The following is a 27,382-nucleotide window of genomic DNA, read 5'->3' as shown; positions in this document are numbered from 1 at the left end:
ATTGAATACAATTAATCAGCCCATTTATTGCATCAACAAAATTGTACTATCGCCCAACTAATATTTTGTCATATCCTCCTTAAAGAAATCATCAGAGACTTTTTGAAATGATTCATTCTAGTAAAGAAATAATTATGTCTACAGACATTTCCAGGTCTACCAGTCTGAAAAACTGACAAAAAAAAAAAGATGAATGACTTTACCAACAAACAAAAATCAAGTATTAAGCAACCGTTTCTGCAATGTACTGTGCCAGCGCTATGAGAGATCAAAACGATGAAGACATATCCCTAACCTCAAGGGGCTTCCAGTCGAGGGAAGATGGATGGTTGGGGGGAATATAAAATTCATGTGGAGATAAATAGAGTGCATAAGAAAACTTTTCTTGTAGCCTTTAAGAAGAAGACCACAACATCAGGTGATGCGATCATAAGCGCACGAACTGGATTTGAGTGAGGGGGCTGTGCTAAGTCCCCAGCCTCACTTTCTCCTCCGGAGCCATCTGGGTCCCGGGGCCAGATGTGAGTCAGGACGACTGGAGAGGGTCCTGGATGCGGCAGTCAGGGCTAAGGGACTTGTCCAAGGTCGCACAGCTGAGGCTGCATTTGAACTCGTGGCCCCTGGATCCAGGGCCGCTACTCCGTCCACTGCGCCACCCGGCAGTCCTTTGTGCCCACCGATGACCCTTCAGGGGTCCTCATCCAGCTTACTGACCCATGGTTTTGCAGAATCTGCTGTCTGGCCCCTTCTGGGGCATCGAGCGTTTTCTTGTTTCCACTCTCTGGGGAAGGAGATGTCCGGGCGCCGGGGAGCCCGGGTCTCCGCTTGGGGCCGGGCCGCGGGGGCTCTGCGGGCCTGGGGAACTACACTTCCCAGCGTGCTCTCCGCCGGCGCCTCCCCCTCCAGAGGCCGGGTGGGCGACTCCAGGGCTCCGGCTCCACTCTCCCCTCGGAGCGGTCCCGGGCAGGACCAGGCTGCGCCCGGCCGAGGGCTGGGAGGCGCTCGCGGGCACCCGGGCTCCGGGGCCGGGCTCCGGCACAATGCGGCACTGAGGCGGCCGGAGAGGCTGCGCCCGCACAGCCCGCGCCCGCACCCGCGCCCGCACCCGCGCCCGCATCCGTGCCCGCATCCGCACAGCCCGCGCCCGTGCCCGCACCCGCAGCCCGCCCGACGAGGTGCCGCAGCGGCGGCGGCGGCAGCGCGGGGCTCGGCGGCGGCGGCCCGGAGAGCGGAGCGGGGCGGAGGGGGAGAAGCCCGCGGCGGGCGCCCGCGCCTCCAGCATGAGCGTCGCCCCCTGAGCCTGCTCGGCGGCCGGGCAGGGGCAGCCATGCGGGGCGCCGCGGCTGTGCTGGCCGCGCTGCTGCTGGCCCTCCCGGGCATCTGCCCGCCGGCGCGGGGCGGGCCGCCAGGTGAGCTCCCGGGCCGGGCCCGCGGGGAGGGGCGGCCGGCGCGCGGCGGGGCTCCGGGGCCCGGGTGGCTGCGGGGGCCGGGGCCGGGGCCGGGGCCGGGGCCGGGGCGCGCGCCAGCCCCTGCGGAGCCTCCCGCAGCCGGGGGGTGCGTGGGCCCGGGGCCCGGCGGAGAAGGCGGGGGGTCCGCGGGGCCCGGCGGAGAAGGCGGGGGGTCCGCGGGGCCCGGCGGAGAAGGCGGGGGGTCCGCGGGGCCCGGCGGAGAAGGCGGGGGGTCCGCGGGGCCCGGGGCCGGCGGGCAGGTGCGGCGGGCTCCGCGGCGCTGACCGGGCTCTGCCCTGCCCCCAGGAGACGCCTCGCTGACGGAGCTGGCGCGGAGGAAGGAGGACCGCTTCGTGCAGCGCCAGGACACCGTGCCCCTGCGGCTGCTCTACCGCCCGGGAGCCGAGGGCCAGACGGGCCGCGACGCGCTCACCACGCGGGTCCGGGGCGCGGGCGCCGGCGGCGGCGGCGGCCAGGTGAGCGGGGCGGGGGCGGGCGGCCGAGGGGCCTCCCCGGGAGCCCCCCGAGCGCGCCGCGGGGCGGGCGGCCGAGGGGCCTCCCCGGGAGCCCCCCGAGCGCGCTGCCTCTCTCAAGTTCAGGTTCCCGCAGCCGCCCCGCCTTCCAGAAAAGGGCGGACGGTCGCTTCGTCCCCTGGTTCAAAACACAACAAGCCCCAAAGCAGAAAATAAGGCTGCTCACACTACTGGGCCAGACGGGCCGGACAGACTAGGCAGGGCTTTCCTCCAGGACAGAGGACTTTGTATCTTAGTGACCTTCTCTGTGAGAATGCAAAGCACCTTGGCTGGAGAAGGCTGGGGCAGCCGGCCTCCGGCTCCATCGGCGTCTCCCGATGTGCGCATCCCGACGGTGCCCAGCCTCCAGCTCCCTCCAAAGGTCTAGCTCTTGCTCGGAGAGAATTTTGAGGTGCAATCATCCCAAGACATATTCATTTGGAAGTCATGTAATGGTTCAAATTTTAATTAATGTGCTATGTTTCCATTAATATTCGGAAATTTCTTTGGATTTGTGAGTTAACCGCCATAAATATTAGTGGTCGTGTAGGTTTTTGATATTTTATAAAATTATACTAATTTACATGGAAATAAATGTAGGAGATGTGCCTTTATCTTTTGCAGTCTGAAGATCTGCATAGTTCTGGTTTTAACCAGAAATTCTAATGAAGTTTTTTCTTTTGTAAGGAAGTCCATCAAATAGATACCTTGTGAAGAATACCATTTTAGTTTTTTTTTTAAATTTGACAGTCATAGGAACTTTTTCAGGGATATGTGATTAAAATGATGCTTGCTTTCATAAAATTTGCATTTGTCTTTATATAGATCTTAATTCTTTTAAATTTAATCACTTTAAATTATTATTTAATTAAAACTGATTAATTAGTTTAATTAAAACCAAATTAGTTAAATTTAAACTAATTTTTAACTAAAGTAAATTGAAATTAAACTAATGTATGGTAGTGAGATAGCTTTGTCCAGACATGATTTCACTGATTTGGAGAGCTCCCAGTGAAGAAACTCTCTTTACCAATGCAGAAGATCATTTTTGTGTGACCTATAGTGCCTTACCCAGGGATACACAGTCACAATGTCAGACAATAGAGGGTTTTGAACCCCAAGTCTTGACTCAGAATCCAGTTCATCTACTTTGCAGCCTCTCAGATAGTCTAAAGGGCCACAACAATAAATATTTTTATTAATGGTTAAATTTTTGTGAGTTAACTAGCAATAAGTCTGCATGAAGTAATTAAGGATAGCATTATTTAGCCTGATAGTATTTTTTCCTCTATTTGATTGATATCCAGGGCTTAAAGTGAAAGTAAGGACCTGATTTTCCTTACTATTCAGACAATTTCATTTTACCCATTAATAGCAATGTCCTTATAGCAATCAACTTTAGGAAGCTCTCTTTAAAATGTAACAGGAAGTCTTTCCAGCATAGGAAGGGACTTAAAGAAAGTAAGTTGAAGAGCAAGTGTAAACCTGCATCATTGGAGGGAATTTTCTTCTGTGGGACTTCCCCTGTATCATTGAAAGAACAATTCCAAGTTCTTCTTATATTCTGGTGGAAGAAGGAAGTTTTCTCCTGTGTAAAATAGAGTTCAGACTATTGGATCTCTGAGGGTCCTTCTCAGTTTTAACTTTCAGAGACTTTCTCCCTCCCCAATTTTCTCCATATTAGAGCAGCATTTCTGAACCTTTTTTAAATTCATAGATTCATAAATTTTTAGAACTGGAAAGATCTCAGAGATCTTTACTTAAGACAACAATGTTCTAGAAGTTCATTAATTCTTAAATTAAAGGTGAATTTATAAAAGCATATATTTATAAGAGATGAAAAATGCTCTTCATTTGAAAATGCTTTAAAAACATTTAGGTTCTTTAAAAGTGTGAAATATTGCTAGATGTCCAAAAATACATTCATATACTTTTATTTTTAATGAGGATTAGATTTAGCTTATATTATTTATCCAGAAAAGGTAGATGTATATTTATGTATATGTACTTTTATTTATATCAACAAATCTCTTTTTTGATGTCTACATCTATACTTTACCACCAGCTAGTTGTTTTTTTAAACTATAGAATTCAGTAATGTTTTTACAAAATGTTCTCAATTCTCATGAGATAATAGATTCCATAGATAGTCCCTGGTTTCTCTTCCTCATCTCTACTATCTTCCCCACAACTCTTTGAGTGTCATTGATCAACAAAATAGGCAGGTTTTATCAAACATAAATTATTAATCCATTTCAGAAACAAAAGTATAGACAGTGCTTCTTAAAAATATGATTTTTATAAGAAATCACCCAGTGAACTACCAGGAAGACTTTATCATGTCATCAATGGTATCTTTGAAGATACTTGAAAATCATTAACATAGAAGATTAAAACAAGTTTTCTTGGTGACTTCTGTCTTTATATTATTGACATTTCCTGGTAACTAGCATTGCCTCTTATATGAGCTTACTTTACCAGCTAGGATTGAACTAGTTGTGGGGACTGTAAGCAGGTGAATATAGTCATCTCTAAGCACAGGAGGGTACCAAGAAAAAGTGAAAACAACTCCTGTCCTCAAGGAATGGATCGTCAAAGGGAAAGACACCCCCTGTTCACAAAGAGGTTTATTCCTAATCTATACAGAGTCAGTATAAATTGAAAATACCCTATAGTATTAGGCAATCCTTTCTTGGAATTAGGAAATTAGGATTTTTCTTCCATTTTGTTATTTGTATTGATTATATGACAGAAATCCACCAGTTCAGAAAAGCTGTGTGCTGCTCTTTATAACGCCTAGGGAATCAAAAAAAAATTTATTGATAATTTTTCTATGGTAAGACTATAACAATATTTTTGGTTTGGCCTGTTCACAAATCTGTAGAAGGTTTTTTTTTTTTATATGTAGTATACTCTTTTTTTGGCAAAACAATGGGATTGAGTGACTTGACCAAGGTCACCCAGCTAAGTAATTAAGTATCTGAGGTCGGATTTGAATTCTGGTTCTTCTGACTTGTGCTCTTTCCATGCTGCCCCTAGGGTTTATTTATTATTATTATTTTTTGTTTCTTTGTTTTTACCAACTTCCTTTCCATTTTACAATAGAAATTAATATTCCTCAATTGCCCACAGGATTAATGTAAAAATCATTGACTGCAAAATTAAATAATTTTAATTGAAAATAAGAACTGAATCCAATTGTTTGAGGTTAATTCCACTAACAAATGCCTGTGAATGCAATCAGATTAATATAGTTAAGACATAGAAATGTAGTTGCCATATAATGAAAGTACTAAGTTTTTCAGTATATCATTTCATATATTTATAATATTGCTACAGTGGGCTAAATGGTGCCCATCTTTATCATATCTTAAGAAGTGTGTTAAACATTAGTATTTGGCATGCTTAAGTAGCATGGGGATGATTTTGAAATCTAGGGCTATTGTAACAGAATCTGTAGCAGGTATTATAAAGTCTGAAAAGACTTTTGATATAGTTTCTTGGATGGCCTGGATGTCTGTTCAAAGACTAGTCTTGATTAGTCTGAATAGATCTAAATAGATCCTCTGGATGAGGTTATGTTCAGTGACCTAAGCAAAAATGTTACCTTGACTCCATCGCCCCAGCTACAGCAACTCAAAATGCAATATATACAAAGTTACAGAGGGGTTTGAATCTGTGTTCACACTAAGGAAATGAGAAAGAACTCTATTTTCTTTCATTAGAGTTTCTTAAATTATCCAATCAATAAACATATAACAAAGCACGTCATATGTATCAATACCTACTACTACTATTCAATTAAGTTTTTGTTTAGCCATGATTTCATTGGCATAAAGAACTGCTGTTACCACAACTCAATTTCCAATGTGGATCAAGAACTGTTCTTCAGTGAACAATTTTCCAGAGTTATTTGGGGGGGTAATGAGAGATTTAGCTACTTTTCCAGAGCCACACAGTCAGTATTTGTCAGAGAAAGGTCTTGAACTCACATTTCTTTATTTCTCCTCAATGGACAGGATCAAGTCCATTAGACAGCTGAGACATTAGCAATATGTTATTTCTGAATGTCACAAAAAGTTTCCAGGAACAGACTACAGCAAATTACTCATTAATTATGCATTCAAAGCAACTGCATAACTTCATTTTTATCTCCAAAATGTGATCAATACAGCTATATTTCATACAACTATATTTCTTCTTTTTTTAAAAAAAAATTGAGTTCCACAGAGATGTTGATTATTTTGTCAGAATGAAATCTTTGTTCTTGGTTATGAAACCATACTATATGTAGTTTTGTAAATTTACAATTTTAAGCACTCATCTTTTTTTTAAATCTTAAGGATGTTTGTTAGGCCATCCATGGAAATTTTAAAATGACCCAAGGCCTTATTTGTGATGTTCATAACAAGTACACTTGACTGAAGGAAATCTTTATGCTTTTTAAAAAATTTACATTATGGCAAAACACCAGTAGCCCAAGATCCAGGTCACAGACCCTTCCTTTGCTTTTGAAGCATGGTCGTTCACAAAACCTGAAGACACTCTACTCTTCAAAACCACAGACAAAACAAGACACTTTGAAACATTAAGAGTTATTCTTTCATCTGGTCTGAAATAACTTATTCTGAGTACATTTCTATTTTCATTCACTTTCAATTCAGTTCAACAAACAGTTCAACTGAAAGTACTGATTAAGTGTATATTTACCTGCTGGAAACATGTAAACTTTTCATATTGAATCTTTTTTTTTTGGCAAGGCAGTGGGGTTGGGTGACTCACTCAAGGTCACACACCTAAATTGGTATTAAATGTCTGAGGCTGAATTTGGACCCAGATTCTCCTGACTCCAGGGCTGGTGCTCTATCTACTGTTCCACCTAGCTACCCCATATTGGATCTTACAGATAACTTTTTGACCTTCAGAAAATTAAAGATGTTCATATTATAACTCCTGTTTTTACTATACTCCTTTAGTTATTAATTACATTTTAGTCCATATTTTCTGCCATTCTCTATATCTTTTTCCAACCAAGTATGAGAGCCTTATTAGCTGTGTGACTCTTTAACTTCTTCCTGCCTCAGTGTCCTCATGTAAAATGGAGGTCTGTAAAAAGATCATCATTTTATAGTATTGTTAAAGTCAAGTTCTTTGTAGTTCTTGTTCATCTTCCCCTAGTCTAGTACAGTGTACAAATGTTAACTTTCATTCTTTTTTTGTTTGTTTGTTTGTTTGTTTGGTGAGGCAATCTGGTTAAGTGACTTGCCCAGAGACACACAGTATCAAGTGTCTTTGGGTCAAATTTGCATCAATATTCATTCTTAAAAACATTTTTGCATGTGTGCCCTTCATTTTCTTCAGTATTTTATTCTTTGCTTCTAATGTTTTTGTCAACCTATAAATAGAATCTCCTCTTGTCACAAATTATTGGTTTTCAGTAGATGACCCATTTGTATATTTATTCTCCAATTTGTTGGAAGTTGATGATACCTCCAAAGAGAGTTCCCAGATCATGGACTGAATGAAGAATAAAGACATTCTCTCATTGGTAATATCCCATTGGATAATTAGTGATGACTGGAAGGAAAATCCAGACATACAGGAGGCATGTACCATTTTTATGATTCTTTCTTACATGCATAGCTAAGTAAGGATGAGCCATATAAAAAAATTGTGCTGCCTAAATTCAGGAACTCTGAGTCAGCTTGATGGTGAATTGACTGAAGACTGCCATCCTTGCATAAACAGAGTTCCCAGGAGTTTTTGCTTTAAGTATTTTGCAGGAGTAATGTAAACATTTTTTTAAATGTAATTTCATTAAAAAAAAGTAACTGAATACTAACAAAATGGGGGAACTGATCAAAACTTTAAATGCTTCTGGAGAAAAAGGAAGGGACAACAGGAGTGTTTTTCAATTATTTTCTGAATTCTATGATTTGCAAATTTACAAGTGTACAGTTAGGTACTATTTCTACACTACTGGATCTCATTCTTTAAAGTTCTCTTGAGATTCTCTTGCTCCTTATGTCTCTAGGAATTAGGCATGGTACTTAGTGATTTTATGAGGCACAAAGGCAGCCAAGATGGCAAAAACAACCCCACAACTTACCAATGAGCAACTTTGGGGGTTTAAAATTTGACAAGGAACACCCAGGAATTTATCCTCCTTCACCTGTGTCAAAGACCTGGAATATGTCTTATGTTCTCTGTCTATAATATTTGTCAAATGGAAGAATTGTTTAGTTTAGTTTTTTTCCTTATAGAATCCTATATCCTGAGATTTAGTAGGAGTAGTAGTGAGTGATGCTCATAGACCTAACAGGCATAAGTATAGAAGGGGAAAATGAATGAATGAATGTGTGTGTGTGTGTATGTGTGTGTGAACATATGAAGGAAGAAAAGAAGAGAAAGAGGAAAATGAAATAAGGAAATGAGACAGAGAAGAATGAATGAAGGGATGAAGGAGCAGAGAAAAGAAGGAAAGAAAAGAAGAAAACAGAATAAATATGCAAAAATTGAAGATTTATAAGTGTTTTATATATATGTATGTTATTTGAGAAGAAAATGAAATAAGTAACAGTGAGGCAGGGAAGAATGAATGGATAAAGGAGGCAGAGAGAAAAAGGAAAGAAGAAAATAATATGGAATAAATATACAGAAGTTTAAAGTTTATTAGTGCTTTAAATATATCTCATTTGAAAGAGGAAAGGGAGGAAGGAAGGAAGGAAGAATTGGTAATGGGGAATAGTATGGTGCCACTGATAATTCCTTCATTTAATTCAGGATCACCAAGTCCATGGGTTGTTGTTATCTCTTCTTATAGGAACTGGATATTTTTGTTTTGTCTCATTTTTTGTGGGCAATTAGGGTTCAGTGACTTGTCCAGGATCACATAGCTAGTGTCAAGTGTCATACCAGATTTGAACTCAAGTCCTCTTGACTCTAGGATTCTACCTGCTATGCCATCTTAATGCCGTGAAATAGGATGCTCATTGATTCTGTAGAAGAACTATTTCAAGTTTTGTGATAGAGATTTACGTGATATAGCAGATATTCATTTTGACATTTTTGTGATTGACAAGTGAATTTATAAGAAAGATCAAACTACAAAGGGGAAAAATATATGTTTCATTGGATGTTTAGATTGATTATAATCCTTTCTGTATAAACAATTGATATCTGATATTAAACCAGATTAACTGGGTGCTGTTCCTATTTAGAAGTCCACAGACAAAATTTAAAGGCTAAATAAGGATGCCTTATATCTTCCCAAAGAAAGGAAAAGTATTATAAACCCCCCAAAATTCTGAATTTCTTTTGAATTAGTTTTGCTTCATGCAGTTCTGATCCTTGATAGGGTGAGGGTGGGGCTGGGAGTGCAGATCTCTATTTTTGGAGAAGTACCCAGACTTTGAGAAGTATCATGACTTTTTCAGTGGTCATATAACCAAGTAAGTCAGGGATAGAACTAGAATTCAGGTCTTGATTCTGAGTTCAGCTTATTGTTTATTACTGTGATAATCCTTCTTACTGTCTAAGGATTTTAAGTCTTTTAAATCTTTTCTCCCCTGACTTTTGTCTTTGATTTTTTCTTTTTTTAAATTTATTTTTATTAAAGACATTATTTGAGTTTTACAATTCCCCCCCCCAATCTTGCTTCCCCCCACCCCCATGGAAAGCACTCTGTCAGTCTTTACTTTGTTTCCATGCTGTACCTTGATCCAAATTGGGTGTGATGAGAGAGAAATCATATTCTTAAAGAAGAGAAGTCTAAGAGGTAACATGTCTTTGATTTTCTTTTGAAATAAGATCAATTTTTCTGATCTGTATTCTCAAAGTAATTATATACATATATATTTTGAGATTAGGAACAGAATTTAAAAATTCTTTACTCTCATTTAGATATACTGGTTCTCCATAAAAACAGGAGAAATAAAGAAATTAATCTTTTTTTTAAAAAAATTAGATTATTTCTTGAAACAGAAGAATAGATTTCAGAATGTGTGTGTTTGAATATATAAATTAACAAGAGGAAACTCAACCTTTTATTTTTTTTAATCACTCTAATTTGCCAAGGACTATACTTCTCAGCAGTGCTTATCTTTAATTGGATTTTTTTTTGTTCTCAATAAAGTGATTAGGATCTCCAGTGAGTGTGGGAAGCCAATAATGCTTTCCAAGGGATGAGAGTGGAGTACTCATATTTCTCAAATAGTCTTCAGTTTTCCACCTGAGTCAGTGGAACTCCCAAATGATTCCTTCCCCAGGTTGACCTCCTTTATCAAGCACTTAGCAATTTTTTTTGGGGGGGGGTAAGAATTCTGCCGCTCAAGCATATCAATTTGATTATAATCTTCATTTCTTCCAACAGTGAGATCAGGATGATGAGGTCAGGACATTCTTCCCACTCTTTTGGAAGCAATACAAGCAAATCTCTTAGTGCTTCCTCTGACCTTGGAAAAGGCAATCCAGTAGTTAAAGAACAGCACTGATAATAATAATAAAAATAACACCAATAATTGCTATTAGGAGAGATTAACCCCAGTAATTCAAGAAATTTCTGGGTTAGTTGGCAGGTTCTAGGGTTTGGTTTTTTTGTTTGTTTGTTTTTTAGAGTTTGGCAGTCTGTTTGGGTGGGAACAGGAGGAAGAGAGGGTTATGGGTCTTGTCTTCCTAGGTAGTTTGTTTCCCTTGACCACATTGCAACTTGCTGGTTGTATATAATTGACGTGTAGTTTGTTTTTTTCCCCACACAAGTCATTTATTAAGCACCTACCTATTAAATACCTACATTTATTGTGCTAAGCTCTGAGAATTCAAAGAAAAGCAAAAACAGTTCCTGCCCTCAAGAAGCTCACAGTCTAATAGGATTGGCAGCATGAAACTATGTACTAAACAAGCTCTGAAGATGTGTACAGAAGAAAGTGAAAAATTAGCATTAAGGAGGAACGGAAAAAGTTTCTTGCAGGGAAAATTTTACTTGAGACTTGAAAGATGCCAGGGAGGACAGGGGACTGAGATGAGGAAGGGTAGGAATAAACTTGCAGGTACAGGGGAGAGTCAGTGAAGATGTGTAGAGGCAGGGGGCCCAGTGGATAGAACGCTGGCTCTGACATCAGGAAGATCTAAGTTCAAATCTGGCCTCAGATACTTGATACTTATTGGCTTTTGTGACCTTGGACATTTCACTTAACCCCATTGCACCACATAAAAAAGGAAAAGAAAAGAAAAAAAATTCCCCACATTCAGGAGATAAAGTGTCTTATGTGAGGAAAAGAAAGGAATCTAGAGTCACTGAATTATAGGGGAGGAAAGGTAGAAGAAAACTGAAAGGAAAAAACTGATAGGAAAGGAGCCAGGTTATGAAAGACTTTAAAAGCCAGACAGTATTTCATATTTGATGCTGGCAGTAAAAGAGAGTTACTGGAGTTTATTGAATGCTGAGATGAGATGGTTAGGCATATACTTCGGGAAAATCACTTTGATAGTTAAGTGAAGGATGGATCGGAGTGGGGAGAAACTTGAGATTGGGAGACTAATCAAAAAGTGAACCAAGGGATTCTTGTAATTTAAGCAATGGAGAAAGGGAATAAAAATTTATATAGATTGAGGTAGGGGCTATTATAAACCCCATTTCACAGTTGAGAAAACTGAGGCAAGCATAGGTAAGCCTCTGAGGTCAGATTTAAACTCAGGTCTATGATTTAACCTATCTCAAATGGGTAGATGGAAAGTTTGTTTTTAATTTAGCATCTTAGATTTGTGCCCAGTTCTATCTCCAACTGATAGAACTACATGCTATAACTTGGAAATGATTGGATATGACATTAGTTATGAGTTTTAATAAATGCCTTCCCCAATGATAAAACTGAAATGTACATTAACTAATACCTAAGAAGTCTATTTTTTTTAACCAAGGTAAGCAAATGCTCAGTTTCCAAACCCACTCTCCTGAATAAAATGGAGCTTCAGTTCATATATAGACAAAATTCTTAGTGACTTGATAGGAAATCATACCTTTAAAAAATTTGCTCATCTGTAAACAGAAGAGCTTGGATGAAATGATCTTTGGGGTCTCCCCCAGCTCTAATTGTTATTAGATCTTGTTATTAGACTTCTGAAGAAAGTGAAAATTTTGATTCTGAACTGAAATAGTAATGCTTACATTTTGGGCTCACTGTTATAGATGGCTATCTGATATTATAATAATTAGCATTTACATGCCTCTTTAAGGTTTGAAGGTGCTTTACAAATATTGTCTCATTTTTTCCCTCTAAACAATGCTGGCAGATACATGCTATTATATTCTTTTAACTCCTGATGAGGAAATTGAGGCTTAAAGAGCTTGTTTTACCTGGAAGTTGAAGTGACTTGTCACAGAGCCTAAGGCAGGATTTTAACTTGTTTTCCTGATTCCAGATCAATCCTCTATATGATATACCACCTAGCTGGCCCTAGATGTATAGTTGTCTTGAAATAGAATGGGCAGCTAGGTGGTACCATGGGTAGAGTGCTGGGCCCAGAGTTAGGAAGACTAAGGTCAAATCCAACCTCAGACACTTTCTAGCTGGGCAAGTCACTCAATATCTATTTGCCTCAGTTTTCTCATCTGTATAATGAACTAGAGAAGGAAATGGCAAACCCCTCCAGTATCGTTGCCAAGAAAACCCTATGTGGGATCACAAAGCAACAGACATCAGTAAAATAAATGAACAGAAAAAGGAGTAGAATGGTGTACCGGGGAGGGCCTTGACCTTAGAGTTAGGATAATGTCCATTCAAATTCAGGCTTATCAACATCCACTCATACAAGCTGTGTGACTCTAGACAAGTCACTTAGTGTCCAAGTCAGCTCTTTAATACTATTAAGTTTCTAAACATTTGCTCATCTGCAATGGTAGAGGGACTTTTCTCATTGGAAAATTGGGAAAAAACCTAATGAAATCACTTAATCAGTTTGTGTGTTTATATACATACATACATACATATATACATATGTACATGCACCTAGCTGATCATTATGTACTCAAATTTTGTTTTGGGGGCTTAATTGCTTAATAATTGTTTTACCAATGAATGAACAATGAATGAAGTATTTAGTAAATTATTTTTATATACAAAGCACTGTGCTAAGCACTTGGGGAGACAAATGGAGAAAGAAAATCAGTGAAATGTGTGCATAGGACTCACTTGCTCCAAAGTTAAATCATTCTTTATTAACAGAATGATCACATTGATAAGCCAAATATATACTAATGTTTCTTAAGGACTTTTAAAAAAAATTCGGGTCCTGAGAGCCTCAACCTGTAGGAAAGTAGAAATAAAAATGTATTTGTTCTGAGATCCTGTGAGAGCACATCTAATTTAATCCCTAGGTTAAGTTTAGCATTATGTTCTTGCCAGTTAATGTTCTTTCATAGTTCATGTTCTCACATAGTTAATGAAGGAAGAATACCATTAATTTAGAATCTATCATCCATTTCAATTTGAGAATATTTACTGTCCAGTTAATAAAATAAAGCTTTTTAGAGGTTATTTGACCAATCAATCATTTACAGTTTGACTTGATTCTTTTAATTTTTAAACAATAAAACCTACAGCTTCTACCCCTTCCCTCTTTCAGGATAATAGGGTACACACTCCTTGGTTTAATTTGAATTGCACAAACATAAACCAACCTGCAATATGACGGCTAGTAGAAAGTCCTGGTTTTACTAACCCAATTTCCAGGCTTGGATTTTTCCATTGGCTTTTTCCTAGACAATTCTGTTTCTTTCATCTCTATTTAATCATCTTTCCTGCCCTCCCCTGTTATTTTACTCTTCCCATTTGCTATATTCCTCTGAATGAAGTCGGGCTGGGTTTAAGTTGTCTTTCCCATGACCCTCAGTTTGTTTGGCTGTTATTGTCACATTCTATTTATGTCAGGTGTCCCTTTCTTTCCTTAGCAACTAAAGTAAAAAAACAAAAACCTTTAAGAGATCATTTACATTCAGTGTTGGGAATTCTGCTAGTTGTTTATCATTAGACCTGATTCTTTGAAGAATCATAAAATGGAATATAGTCTTATTAATCAGTCTTACTATCTAATACCTAACCTTAAATCAGGGATTCTTAACTTGTTTTGTGCCAATCTGGTGAAGATGAGGTGAGGATTAGCTCCATAGCCAACTGAGAGGACACTGATTGGTACTATCCTTGCCAGTATACAAACATTTTTTGCTTTCTATTAACTCCCTTAATTATTTTGACACTTTGGTCACAATAAACTTATTCTATCAAGTCATTTGATAGTTTCTTGTTGTTTAAATTTACTGAACAGTACCATCTTTGATTCTTGACACAGAATTTTTCTTTTTCTCATTTACATATTTTTAATATTTTATTAATGTTCTTTCCCTTCCATCTTTATCACTATCTACTAACTCACCCCTCCAACAAAATCCCTCACTTATAAGATATAAGTATAGTTAAGCAAAATAACCTGAAGTATTGGCCCTGCCTAAAAATGTATGCCTCATTTTGTAACTCTAGTCCATTATCTCTTTGCCATTTAGTCATCAGTGGAAAAAGTATATTTTTAAGCAGTCCCAGTAGTAAGTGCTGGGAATACAAATAAAAATGGAAAACTAATCCCTGCTCTCAAAGCAGGTCATATTGTTTGTCCTTGTTCTTGAAGGGACCAGTGATATCATCAGTGATGTCTTAACTTTCATGTGAATTGGATTTAAGTAAGGCAGAGCAAAGCTGTCAAGCTCACTTTCTCTTCCAGAATCATCAAAGTTCAGTGGCAGGACAAAAATCATTGACTAGGGCAAGACATAGATGATAGAAAGCCAACCTCAGAGTCAGGAAGGCTTGAGTTCAAATCCTTTTTTCTGGCTATGCAATTTACACTGGTCAAACTATCTAAATTTTCTTAATTAAATTAAGAAAATTAACTAATTCTCTTAAGTTATTAAATTTCTCCATACAACTCTTTGATGCTATAAATTACAGAGTAGAAGAAGACTTTATTGATTGATGGAGTTTTCTTCCTAAAGGAATTCACTTCTTTGGTGTATGTCAGTGAATTCCAGATCAAACACAGATCTACATCTGCCCAAATAAATAATGGCTACCCTTTTAAATAAAATATCTTTTTTTGAGTCACCACCTCCAATTAAGTTTAAGGTGAAAAGCAAGCATTTAATCTTCAGCTGTTCTCAGGAAGCTTATATTCTTTTTAAATTTTTTTCTTTTCTTTTTTTTCATTTTAACATTTTATTTGTTTTCCAATTATGTACAATAGTAATATGTACCCATCATTTTTCAAAGGCTCTGAATTCTACAGTCCCCCCCACAGAAGGCTGTCTGATAGTCTCTACATTGTTTCCATATAAATTGAATGTGTTATAATAGTAAACATAAACTCCTTCCCCACCCCCACCCCCAAGAAGGTGAGAAACCTCAAGAATAGAGAGAGAGAAAAAAAAAATTGTACTTCAGTCTGTGTTCAGATTCCAATGTCTCTGTCTCTGGGGTGAGTCCACCAGAAAAGTTACTTCAATATTTTTCCCATAGTTGCTATTACTAGCTGTACCTCCACTCTATTCCTCCCCACTCTCATTTATTCTATTCTCTCTCTCTCCTTTCATCTTGGCCCTGTCCAAAAGTGTGTTGATTCTGAGTACCCTCTCCCTTGATCTTCCCTCTCTTCTATCACCTATTCCCCCCTTCCCTCCCCGCATTCCCCCTTATCCCATCCCTTTCTTCTCATTTTTCTCTAGGGTAAGATAGATTTCCTCACCCTATTAAGTGTGTATGTTATTTGCTCTCTGAGTCATTTCTGATGAGAATGAAGGCTCACTCATTCCCCTTTGTCTTCCCCCTTTCCACTCCACTGAAAAAGCTTTTTCTTGACTCTTATGTGAAATTTCTTAGCTTCTTCTTCATCTCCTTTCCCTTCCTCTCAATCTTTTTACTATATTATACCATTATATTCCTCTCCTTCCTATGTCCTGGCTATATATGCTCCTCATAATAACTCTTATAAATGAGAAAGTTCATATGAGTTAACAATATCTTCTTCCCCTGCAGGAATACAAACAGTTCAACATCATCAAGTCCTTCTCTTCCACTTCCTCTATGATTCACCAGAGTCCTGTACTTGGAGATCAAACTTTCTGTTCAGCTCTGGTTGTTTCAATAGGAAAGTTTGAAAGTTCCCTGTTTCATTGAAAGTCCATCTTTTCCCCTGAAAGAGGACATTCAGTTTTGCTGGGTAGTTGATTCTCTGTTGTAAACTAAGTTCTTTTGCCTTCTGGAATATATTCCAATCCCTATGAGCCCTTAATGTGGATGCTGCTAGATCCTGTGTAATCCTGACTATGGAGCCTCTGTAGTTGAATTGTTTGTTTCTGGCAGCTTTTAGAATCTTCTCTTTGATTTAGGAATTTTGGAATTTGGTTATAATATTCCTGGAAGTTTTTATTTTGGGATCTCTTTCAGGAGGGGACTGGTGAATTCTCTTGCTTTCTATTTTACCCTCTGCTTCTAGGATCTTGGGGGCAATTTTGTTGTATTATTTCTTGAAAAATGAAGTCTAGGCTCTTCTCCTGGTTATAGCTTTCAGATAGCCCAGTAATTTTTAAATTATTTCTTCTGGATCTTTTTTTTTTTTGAGTTTGGTTATTTTTCCAATGAGATATTTCACATTTTCTTTTAATTTTTGGCTTTTTTTGGAAGTTTCATTTCTTCCTGAATTCTTGCAAAGTCATTAGCTTCCTTTAGTTCCATTCTTCATATGAAGGAGTTATTTTCTTCTTTTTTAAAAAAAGAAAAAGTTTTGTTGATATTTTATTTTTCCAATTATATGTTATGAAAGTTTTTCAACTTTAACATATTTTCAACATTTGCATATTTATAAATTATACATTTTTCTACCACCCTTCTTTCCCATTCCCTTCTATTCAGTGGTAAATAGAAAGTTGTACATGCACATTTGTTTTTAACATGTTTACATATTAGTCATTTTGTGAATGAGCAATTAGGACTAAGGGAAAAGAAAAAATATGGAATAGGAAAGAAAAACATGAGAAGATTTTTAAGTTAAAAAAAAGCAGAAAATTTTTTTTAAAGTATCCATTCAGATTCTGTGATGCTTTATGTTTGTTATTTTTGTTTTCTCTGGATGTAGATGACATTGTCCATAGAAGATCTTCCAGGGTGGTCCTGGATCTCTGACCTGTTGAGAAAAGCTGTGTCCATCATAGCTGATCAACTCACTTTGGTTCTGCTCCCTTTGCTCAGCATCAGTTCGTGTAATTCTTTCTCTGCTTCTACCATTCATGGTTTCTTAAGAACAATAGCAAGGAGCTTACTCCCTCATAATGAGGGAGACAACATACAAAAAATTTAAAGTAGAAATATATGTATTTCAAGGCAAGCAGTGGGGGGGGCAATTAAGTCCTCCTGAAGAAGAGAAGATTTGAGTCAGGTCTTGAAGGGAACCAGGAAAATCAGGAATTAGAGGTGAGGAGGTAAAACATTCTAGTTATGGTCGATAGCCAGTGAAAAGGCATGGAATTGGAAAATACAGTGTTCTGTGGGAGAAACAGCAAGAAGGCCAATGTTGTTGGATCTTAGATAAAATTATTGGAAAGTTTACAAAAGACCAAATTGTGAAATGCTTTAAAAGCCAAAGAGACATTTTCATATTTGATCCTGGATGTGCAGGTAGCCACTGAAGTTGATGTAGGGAGATGATGTGGTCAGAGCTGTTCTTTAGGAAAGTCACTTTGGCGTCTCGCTCAGTGGAAAAGACAGGTCAGGATCACCAGCTAGGTTTAAACTAGAAATAGTTTAAGTATGAGAGTAGAGGCCCTACACAAATAGCAGCAGTGTTAGTGGATAGAAAAAAGTGCATACAAGAGATGTTTAGAAGATTAAAAACAAGACATGGCAAAAAAATTATATAGATAGGGTGAGTTCAGAGTAATAAGATGATAAGAAGTTAAGCTTCCCTTCTAAAGTCATGATTAATTTGTGTTAATTAGAGTTCTAAAGGCTTTCAGGCTTATTTTCTTTTATATTATGTGAATTTTCTATAAATTTTTCTCTTCTTAAACATATATTTTTACTATGTCACTATTTTTTTGAGAAATAACATACAATATTCTAAATATGATTGAATTTTATTCAACTAATCCAGAAAGACTTTAAATATGGAGACAGTGATATAGCCTCTGTCTGAGGGCTAAACTAGCTCATCAACAGAATTAAAATCACAAAGATTAGTCACCAGGTAATTTTCTTTAGTCATGAAAGTTCACATAGACCTTTGTCAACAGCATTGAAGGGTCATAGTCTATAGAATGCAGGCAGTATACCTCCTACTGATGAATTTAAATATCCCTGAAATATTATAGGATATAGTTGACTCTTTATACCTTGTTTAATCAAAAGAATTGTTAGGTCTCCCCCCCCACCCTATTTGCCATTGTTGCAATTTGGCACTGGGTTAATGTTTTCATTAATTTTTCTTTAATTAAAACCCCTATTGCTTTCCTGAATGATGTAATTATTCTGTTTATCAATTTTTCTTTAGTTGCTCACAATATATTGGCTAGATGATTTTAAATCTAACTGTAATTACTTTTTGTTCATTCGAACTAGACAGTGGTTATTTTTTATGTGTAATGATTTCAGGGGCAATGGAAATTCTCCATATGCCTCCCCCAATCCTTGTTACTTTATGATTCCCTTATTTACTCCTTAAATATCCCTGTTAGGGTCTCATTGTTTTAGTTTGGCTTTGAGCTTCATTAAAATGCTCATGCCCTTGGGAGGTGTATAACTTTAAACTGTTATTAGTCATTTATACTGTAGTGTAGATAAAGCATGTAAGAGCAGAGGGAAGGGAGAGAGGCTAGAAAAGAAGATCCGAGATGTAGAAGGGAAGAAAATCACAATCAATATCTCGAGAAAGGGAAGGCAGAATTTATCATTGTTCTTAAGAGAATATCTGACTAATGTAGTAACCACATTGGATTGGAATCCATTTGATTTGGAGCAGTGATTAAAATTCATTGGAATCATAGATTTAGAAATGGAAGGAACCTAGGAGATTCATCCAGTTCTCTTAAACCTCACTTTGGAAAGCACAATGGCAAAGATACTAGTTCTGTGAGTTCATTGGTGTAAAGGAGTCCTCAGAAGAATGCTCTGTCTGCCTCTAATGCAGGTTGGCACCTAGACTTAGAGTGCTGCCCAAAGAAATGAATGATTAAGTCATTTGATCAGTCACACAATTTATATGGGCAGAATTTGAACCTAGATTTTCCTAGTTCTGAGGCCAGCAGTCTATCTGTGATGCCACAGTGCCTCATATTGCATTTTCCAGTTCTCAAAGTACTTTATACATATGATCTGAAATTGCCCTGATGTACCACAAGTATTATTATCTTCATCTTTCTGATGGAGAATCTGATGTTCAGAGCAGCTAAATGACTTGTCTATGGTTAGATGGTAAGTGTAGGAATTGGGATTTGAACTGAGTCATTTCAGTCATATGTGACTCTTTGTGACCCTATTTTGGGATTTTCTTGGCAAAGATATTGGAGTAGTCTGCCCTTTCCTTCTCTGGCTCATTATATACATGAGGAAACTGAGGCAAACAATGTTCAGTGACTTTTCCAAGGTCATACAGCTAGTAAGGTGCCTGATGCTAAAATTGATCTTGGATCTTCCTGACTCCAGATCTGGCACTCTATCTACTGTGCCACCTAGGTGCCAGCACATACTAAGTACTATATAAATGCTAATTATTATTATTATTACTATTATTATTAGTAGTAGTAGTAGTAGTAGTGGTAGTAGTAGTAGTAGTACTAGTAGTAGTAGAGCATGCTATCTTAAACTCCCACTAGAATGCAGGAATCCTTTTTATTGCTTAGTATCTCTTTTGTTACCCAGTTCTGCTCAAATACTTCCAGTGAGTTTGGTCCTTCCAAAGGCAGAATATTTTGTTGTTACAAAGTTCTGCTTGGAAAATTCTTGGGAATTTACTGAGCCAAAATTTGTGCCCCTGAAACTTACACTTTTTGGTCATAATTCTTACAGTATCATTATAAATGATCACATTCTAGAATTTTCCCTGGTTTTTCTTTAGGGCATATTTCTATTCAGCACCTAATCTTACTTCATTATAGTTATCTTTGATATAGAAAAATATCGGGCCTGTAGAATTGGCATGCACATAAGCCATGAGATTTTACTTACAGTCTTCATTGCAGCTGTGATAACCATAATGTGTTCCAAGATAGTATGAGACTAAAAACTTTGGCACTAATTCTGATTGTGGTTTCACATTATTCTTCCCAAGAGTTTCTCAATGCACTGGTTAATTTGCTAATTTCCTTCTCATGACTAGTTTACTTCAAATAAATGGTGAGAGTTTATTCAAATAAATATATATCTATCTGTGTATCACACAGACACACACATATATGAACTCTAAAATTCTCTTCTCTAATCACAACCTATTGTCTATCTACCTCTCCTCCTTATAGCCCCAAACCTTTTTTTCTTTCTCCTTGTCATGGCCTCCAATTCCTTGATTTTTAAGTTCTTTCCCAAGCTATCACCCCAGCACAGCATTTATTCACTGCCTTCTCCATCTTGACCCTTTGGTCAACCAGTTCAACCCTACCCTGTTTCCTTCTATCAGACTCTTTGTCCTCTATTCTCTTGCTGATCTTGCTTTCCCAAACCTAATCCTTGAAGCACTTCTACCATCTGCTGCCTTTGCTACAACTCATGTGCTGCTAAATGAAACTGGAAAAATCACAAAACTGGACTAATTGGATCTACTACAAATTTATGGTAGAAAAGGAAATCCTCTTCCACCTCCCTAATTGACTGACCATCCTACTCACTATTTCAGCTTTTCCAAAGCCTCCTTAAACCAATTAGAATACTATTGAATAGTCCAGGAGACAGGTGATGAAATTCTGAACTGTTGGTTAATCTCTTACTCCTTAGGGTGATGTAATGGCTCCCACTTTTTGAAACTACTATGATAAGGTACTCTTGTGTAATTTCCAAAATTTCCCTTCTTTAGAAAGTAATACTATAACAAATTGAATGAGCAAGGAAGAAATATGGCTAAAGCAAAAGAGAGTATCACATAATAAAATGGACAATTTTCATTTTATATAAATTTGCAAGTTTTTGCATAAGTAAATCTGTGGTAAAAATTAGAAGGGAAATAGATAGCTGGACAAAATCTTTGCAACACATTTCTCTGATAAAAGCCTCATTTCTCAGATGTATGAAGAACTGATTCAAATTTGTAAGACCAAATGCCATTCCCTAATGAATGAAAGGTCAAAAAATATGAATTTTCAAAAGAAAAAAATCCAAACTGGTAGCAATCATTTATAATGCTGTAGTTCACTAATAAATCAATTAATGAAAATTACAGAAATTTTGAGGGTCCACTTCATGCCTATTAGATTGTCAAAGAAGAAAATTACAAATGTTAGAGGATCTATGGAAAAATAGGTATATAATGTGTTGTGATTTGTTCTAGTCATTGTGGGAAGCATTTTGAACCCATGTCCAGAAAGCTACTAAATTGTCCATATTCTTTGACCCAATAATATCAGTACTAAGCCTATCTCCCACCCCTAAGAAATTAAAGAGGGAACATATCTTTATTATAAAAAATATTTCGGGGCCGCTAGGTGGCATAGTGGATAAAGCACCAGCCCTGGAGTCAGGAGTACCTGGGTTCAAATCCGGTCTCAGACACTTAATAATTACCTAGCTGTGTGGCCTTGGGCAAGCCACTTAACCCCGTATGCCTTGCAAAAAAAAAAGCATTTCTAAAAGTTCTTTTCATGATAGCTAAAAATTTGAAATCAACTGTAGGGTGGGGAGGAGGAAGTTCTATTGGGAAATGACTAAACAAATTATGTGAATGTAATGGAATGTTACTATTCCTTAAGAAATGATGAGATGAACAATTTCAGGAAAAAACAGCTGGGAAGACTTATATGAACTGATGCAGACCAAAGGGAGGAGAAATAGAAGAAAAACTTTTTTTATAATAACATTGCAGAGAATAAAAACTTTGAAAGACTATTGCTCTGATCAGTTCAAGGATAAATCACAAGTCCAAAAAGAAAGAAGATTCATGACACTCATTTCCTGATGGAGTGGTAATGAAATTATATTGCAGAAAGAGATAGATATTCATTGACATGGAAATTTGTTTTGTTAGCCTGTGTAGATATATGTTTAGAGATTTGTAAAAATTACTCATGGGACATATGGAAGAGATAGAATTTAACAAAAAAAAAAAACGCTTGCTACAAACCAAAATAAAAAGAGGGGGGAAAAAAAAAGAAAAAATGATATAATGCTGCATTTTAAGTTGGTTTGCATTTGGTTCATCATGTCTGTTTTTTTGTCTCTTAGCAATCTTTCACTTGTATTCAAATTACTGTCTTTATATTTTTGCTTAATTTGTTTGATTTTTATTACCTTGCAGTCTTTTTTAGCATATTATAAATAATTATGATGGACAGATCCTAAAATCATTTAAATAATCAGTTAGTGAGTTATTATATACCAGCATTTTCCCAAACTGAAATTCCTGGAGATATGAATAGAAACTCTATAAGCAATAATTTTCCCCAAAAATGCTAAATATGAAGTTACATTAGCACAGTGAAGTGGTACAATAGATAGAGCATCAGACCTGTAATTAGTAAAACTTTCTTCCTTAGTTCAAATCTGGTTTCAGACACTTTCTAGTTGTGTGTCTCTTGAGCAAATCACCTAATCCTTTTTGCCTCAGTTTCCTCATCTGTAAAATGAAATGGAGAATGAAATAGCTAACCAATATCTTTTCCAAGAAATGGGTTCATGAAGAGTCAGAAATGACTGAAATGACTGAACAGCAACAACAACAACAACAACAACAACAACAACAGCAACAATGATATAGGGAATAAAAATATTCATTCTATATACAACTTTGGAGGAGGATAAAATAGACTCAGTAGTCTTTACTTTGTTCCTAAATTTATCAACGTGCGTGTGTGTGTGTGTGTGTGTGTGTGTGTGTGTGTGTGTATGTGTGTGTGTGTGTGTCTGTGTGTGTGTGTGTGTGTGTCTGTGTGTGTCTGTGTGTGTGTGTGTAAAGTTTTTCTAACACTTAGGAACCACAGACTGGCATTATTGGGTACCATCAGTAAATGTCAAGCCCCACAATGTGCTCTGGCCAGGTTTGTTTGGGAGAGTTTATAATGGACCACATCACAAGCACTATGCTAGGTGCTGAATTCATTAAAAGGGCTTCCATTTGACTGCTGTGCATTTTGCATGTTTAATAAATATTTAACACTTAATCCTTCATGAGTGCCTGAATTGCAACCAGTTTTCTTCATTAAACAGGCTTTGAAAAAATCTGTTACTCTTAAAGTAATTTTTTTTGTATTGTTGCCCTTTCTTGATAAATGATTTGGTTCACATAGGTCCATATGCTTTTGTTTTGGTGTCATATGTGAGAGGGGAAAGCTGCTCAGGAAATGCAGAGGTCTAGATTATGGGTCACAGTTATAGGCGAATGTGCCAAGAGTGTTTGTGGGACATAACATGGGCTTCCTTTGCCAGTGACAGTACATTGATTTCACTGGGGTGAGAGAAGAAACCTCACTTTGTTGTGCTCCAACTGGGCCTTTTAAAATTTGGTATTTCAGTTATGTTTGAGCTATTAATCATGTCTTTTTATAGCTCCCATTCTGGAGACTCTGTTTTCACTGGAAATAGAGATTCTTGATCTCTTTTTGTCGACTTGTCTTTGAATAATGCAAGAACTGAGAGAATGGAAGAATATTTAAAAATCTTTGGCTCTTGTTCCTTTTTTTTTTTTATGAAATGTGATAAACTCTTAATGCTCCTGTAGCCCAGATTTTAGACAAGTCATTTTAGTCTTCAGGTTAACATTTCCAAGGTATCTCTAATAATTCCAACAGATGAGTGTGTGTGATTAAATGATTTTTTGATAATACATCTTCAAAAATGGAATAATTAGTAGAATTTTTTTAAAACTATTATGTTCAGTAATAAAATAAATTATTTAAAAATTACATGGAGAAAACAGGGTAATTATACCTTTCTCTGTGTTATAAGGTAGTAATACTTCCTCATTGTAGACCAGACAAGTTTCTACTAGGGCAGCTTGATGGTCCAATGATTAGACTACCAGATATGGAATCAGGAAATACCTGAATTCAGATCTCATCTCAGATGTTACATGGCCTTTGACAAGTCACTTGATTTCTATCTATCTCAGTTTCTTAGTTTGTAAAATGAGGGTATTAATAATATCTACCTCCTAAGATTGTTGTGAGGATAAAATAATATATTGTTTGCTAAGTTCTTTTCAAGTTTTAAAACACTCTATAAATACTGTTATTATTGTTAGGTGATAGACATTTTCATAATGTAATGATTACCAAACCTCTTTCAAAACTAGATGATATATTTAAACATATGTGTTATAAGTTCTTGGGCCCAGGATGTGTATGATTATGTGATTTGAGCTGATGCTCATTTCATTTATTTCAAACCCCCTAATTCTATACATTAAAAAAAAATCCCATTTTCATTCTCTTGTTAATTTGCCTTTCTTTCCTCACTTTTCTGTAATTCCCCACTTATTTTTGAAGGCCTCTTGCTTTGAAGAGGCAGTGATTCGACAGATAAATCTTTTTGGATTGTGTCAGTGAGAACAGAATCGCATGGTGGAGAAGAAGGCAGGAACAGTTCTTCAGGCTATACCTTGTGGAGAAATGATACTTAGATTGTGTTGGAATCTAGTTCATTGGGCATAATACTAGACAAAGTTGGTCTTTGGGTTCCCAAAGGGCACTGGAGTGTAGAATCTACAGTTTAGGTTGGTTCATTGTTAAGCGACTACAAAGGATCATGCATGTTAACAAAGACTCTAGTCAGCTCACTGGTCTCATTCTTTCTGCATTTGTCCCTTTCCTCATAAGGGTTGAACTATATAGCCTCAGAGTTTCTTCTGAATCTGCGATTATGTAATTCTAGAACAATAATTTACATTTTTATAATACTTGAAGGTTTGCTAGCCCTACTATAACTTTCATTTTGAGATTGGAGCCAGTTCAACCATTCTTTGTTCTCTGATCTTTGCCATTAGACTTGGCCTTTCTCCACATATTGACAAACTGGAGTATTTCAAGAAAGGGTAGATAGAATGGTTAAGGAACTGAGGAATGATGGCATATTTTATTTTTCAAATATTTGAAGGTACACTATTCTGAAGAGGGGCTATTAACAACAACAGTAACAGTGATTAGTATTTATCCAGCACTTTGCAAAAGTAGTTTGCAAATGCTATCTCATTTTTATCTTCATAGTAATTCTGGGGAGTAGGTAATATTATTATCCCCATTTTTATAGCTGAGGAAACTGAGGCAGACAGAGATTGAGTGACTTGTTGAGAATTAGTTTGGATTTGAACTCAGGACTTTTTCTGTACAGATCCAGCATCCTATCCACTGCACACCTAGACTTGTTCTACAGAGCCCCATGGAACAGAGCTAGGAGCAATGGGTAGAAGCCGCAGAAAGACCTATTTCAGCTCCACATAAAAAGAGTTCCCTAGAAATCAGTGTCCACAAATGATTTGTGGGAGACAGTGTTTTTCCTTCACTGTCAATGTATAAGCAGAGAGCTAGAGGATCACTTCATGAGAATGTTGTAGACTCAACACTAGAATCTTAAGTGGTCATAAGTATCTTAAATGTAATATTACTATGATTATTACTACTAATATTACTATGAATTTGGTTAGACTCTAAAAGCTTTTATTAACCTGTATTGTATGCAGAGGGTTTTCCTTTTCAGAAAGGAATGGTACTGCTTAGCCAATTAGAGGTAGCTTGGTATAGAATAAGGGTGTCAAACTTTCCATGAAAACTAGGTTAAAATGTAATTGGGAAATGTTCAACAAAATAAAAATTTAATCCAACATTTGTAATGTTCTTTAGTAGTTTTTTAGTCATTTCTGACTCTTCATGACCCCATTTAGGGTTATCTTGGCAGCTAAATTTACAGATGAGGAAACTGAGACACACAGTGTTACATAGCTAGTAAGTGTTTGATGCTGCATTTGAATTCAGGTTTTCCTAATTCTAGGATCAGCCCTCTATCTACTGTGCCACCTAACTGCCCACACAATCCAACATTGATCATGTTAATTTGTAGTTCTTTAAGTCAATAAGCAGTCATTATTTCTTTTTGAATTTGATACTACTGGTGTAAACTGCAAGAGATAGGGTGTTGTTCTTGGACAGAAGAAGACTTGGAATCATATTCTTCTTCAAGTACTATGTAAGAGATCCTCAGTTTCCTCATATGCACAATGGGAATAATAGCATCTACTTCATAGGGTTGTTGTGAGGATCAAGTGAAACAATATGTATGAAATGTTTTGCAGTGATTAAAGTGCTCTATTAACTTAAGTTATGGGTAAGCTCTCAGTTTTCTCAGCAGGAAAATGAGGAGGTTGGACTCAATGGCCTCTAAGCCTTCTTCTTTTGGGCCAGGGGTATTTGATGTCTTTTGTGTCATGGACCTCACTGGCAGTCTGGTGGTGCCTGTGGATCCCCTCCTCAAGGCAAAGAACCCCTAATTTAGAACCTAACACCTCTGAGATTCTCTCTAACTCCCAGTTAGGAAGGTATTCAGAGGCATGATATGATTTGGTAACATGTGAACTTGTCAAGTCTCTTGCCAGCTTGAACCTTAAGTTTTCCTACATGCTACTCCATTGATATAAGATTGAAATAGAAATAGTGGCTCCATATTGACTTAGAAAATCTCAAATTAATGTTATATATGTTAGATTTTATTTTGATTTAGTTCAATTATTATAATTTATTTTGTTGAACATTTCCCAATTACATTTTAATCTGGATCCCAAGTTTTGCCAGGGTATCCTTTTGGATGACTAGATGGGGGAAAAATGGGATTGAAGTGTGGAACAAGATAGCTATTGGATACTGAGGTAATGGTCAACTCTTCCTGTAATCCAAGTGGCACTAGCCCAGGACATTTCCAAAGCTGAATGGATTAATTCCCCAATAGTTGATAATTAATGATTATCATTAATATATATTGTCATCAATATATTATATTTTCTTCTAAATGGACTGGGAATATCAAATGGAAATGATAGGGGAGACTTCAGACAGAGATGAACTCAGTTCTCTGGGGAGAGTCTTTTTTTTATTTTTATTTTATTTTTAGATTTTTGCAAGGCAAATGGGGTTAAGTGGCTTGCCCAAGGCCACACAGCTAGGTATTATTACGTGTCTGAGACCAGCTTTGAACTCAGGTA

The 27,382-nt window shown here is 37.5% G+C and overlaps 1 protein-coding gene across 1 annotated transcript in view; it reads left to right on the top strand.

Moving 5' to 3' along the window:
• The first annotated feature begins 1,327 nt into the window (after window positions 1-1,327).
• LOC141494049 (disintegrin and metalloproteinase domain-containing protein 22-like) overlaps window positions 1,328-27,382 on the top strand; it is a 160,400-nt gene continuing 134,345 nt past the window's right edge. Inside the window, exons 1-2 of the mRNA XM_074195226.1 lie at window positions 1,328-1,673; window positions 1,755-1,915. Coding sequence (XP_074051327.1) covers window positions 1,328-1,673; window positions 1,755-1,915 — 507 coding nt within the window. The remainder of the gene's footprint in view (window positions 1,674-1,754; window positions 1,916-27,382) is intronic.

This window comes from Macrotis lagotis, chromosome 7 (assembly GCF_037893015.1).
Source record: "Macrotis lagotis isolate mMagLag1 chromosome 7, bilby.v1.9.chrom.fasta, whole genome shotgun sequence".
NCBI lineage: Eukaryota > Metazoa > Chordata > Mammalia > Peramelemorphia > Peramelidae > Macrotis > Macrotis lagotis.
This window is presented reverse-complemented; position numbering and strand designations above follow the sequence as displayed.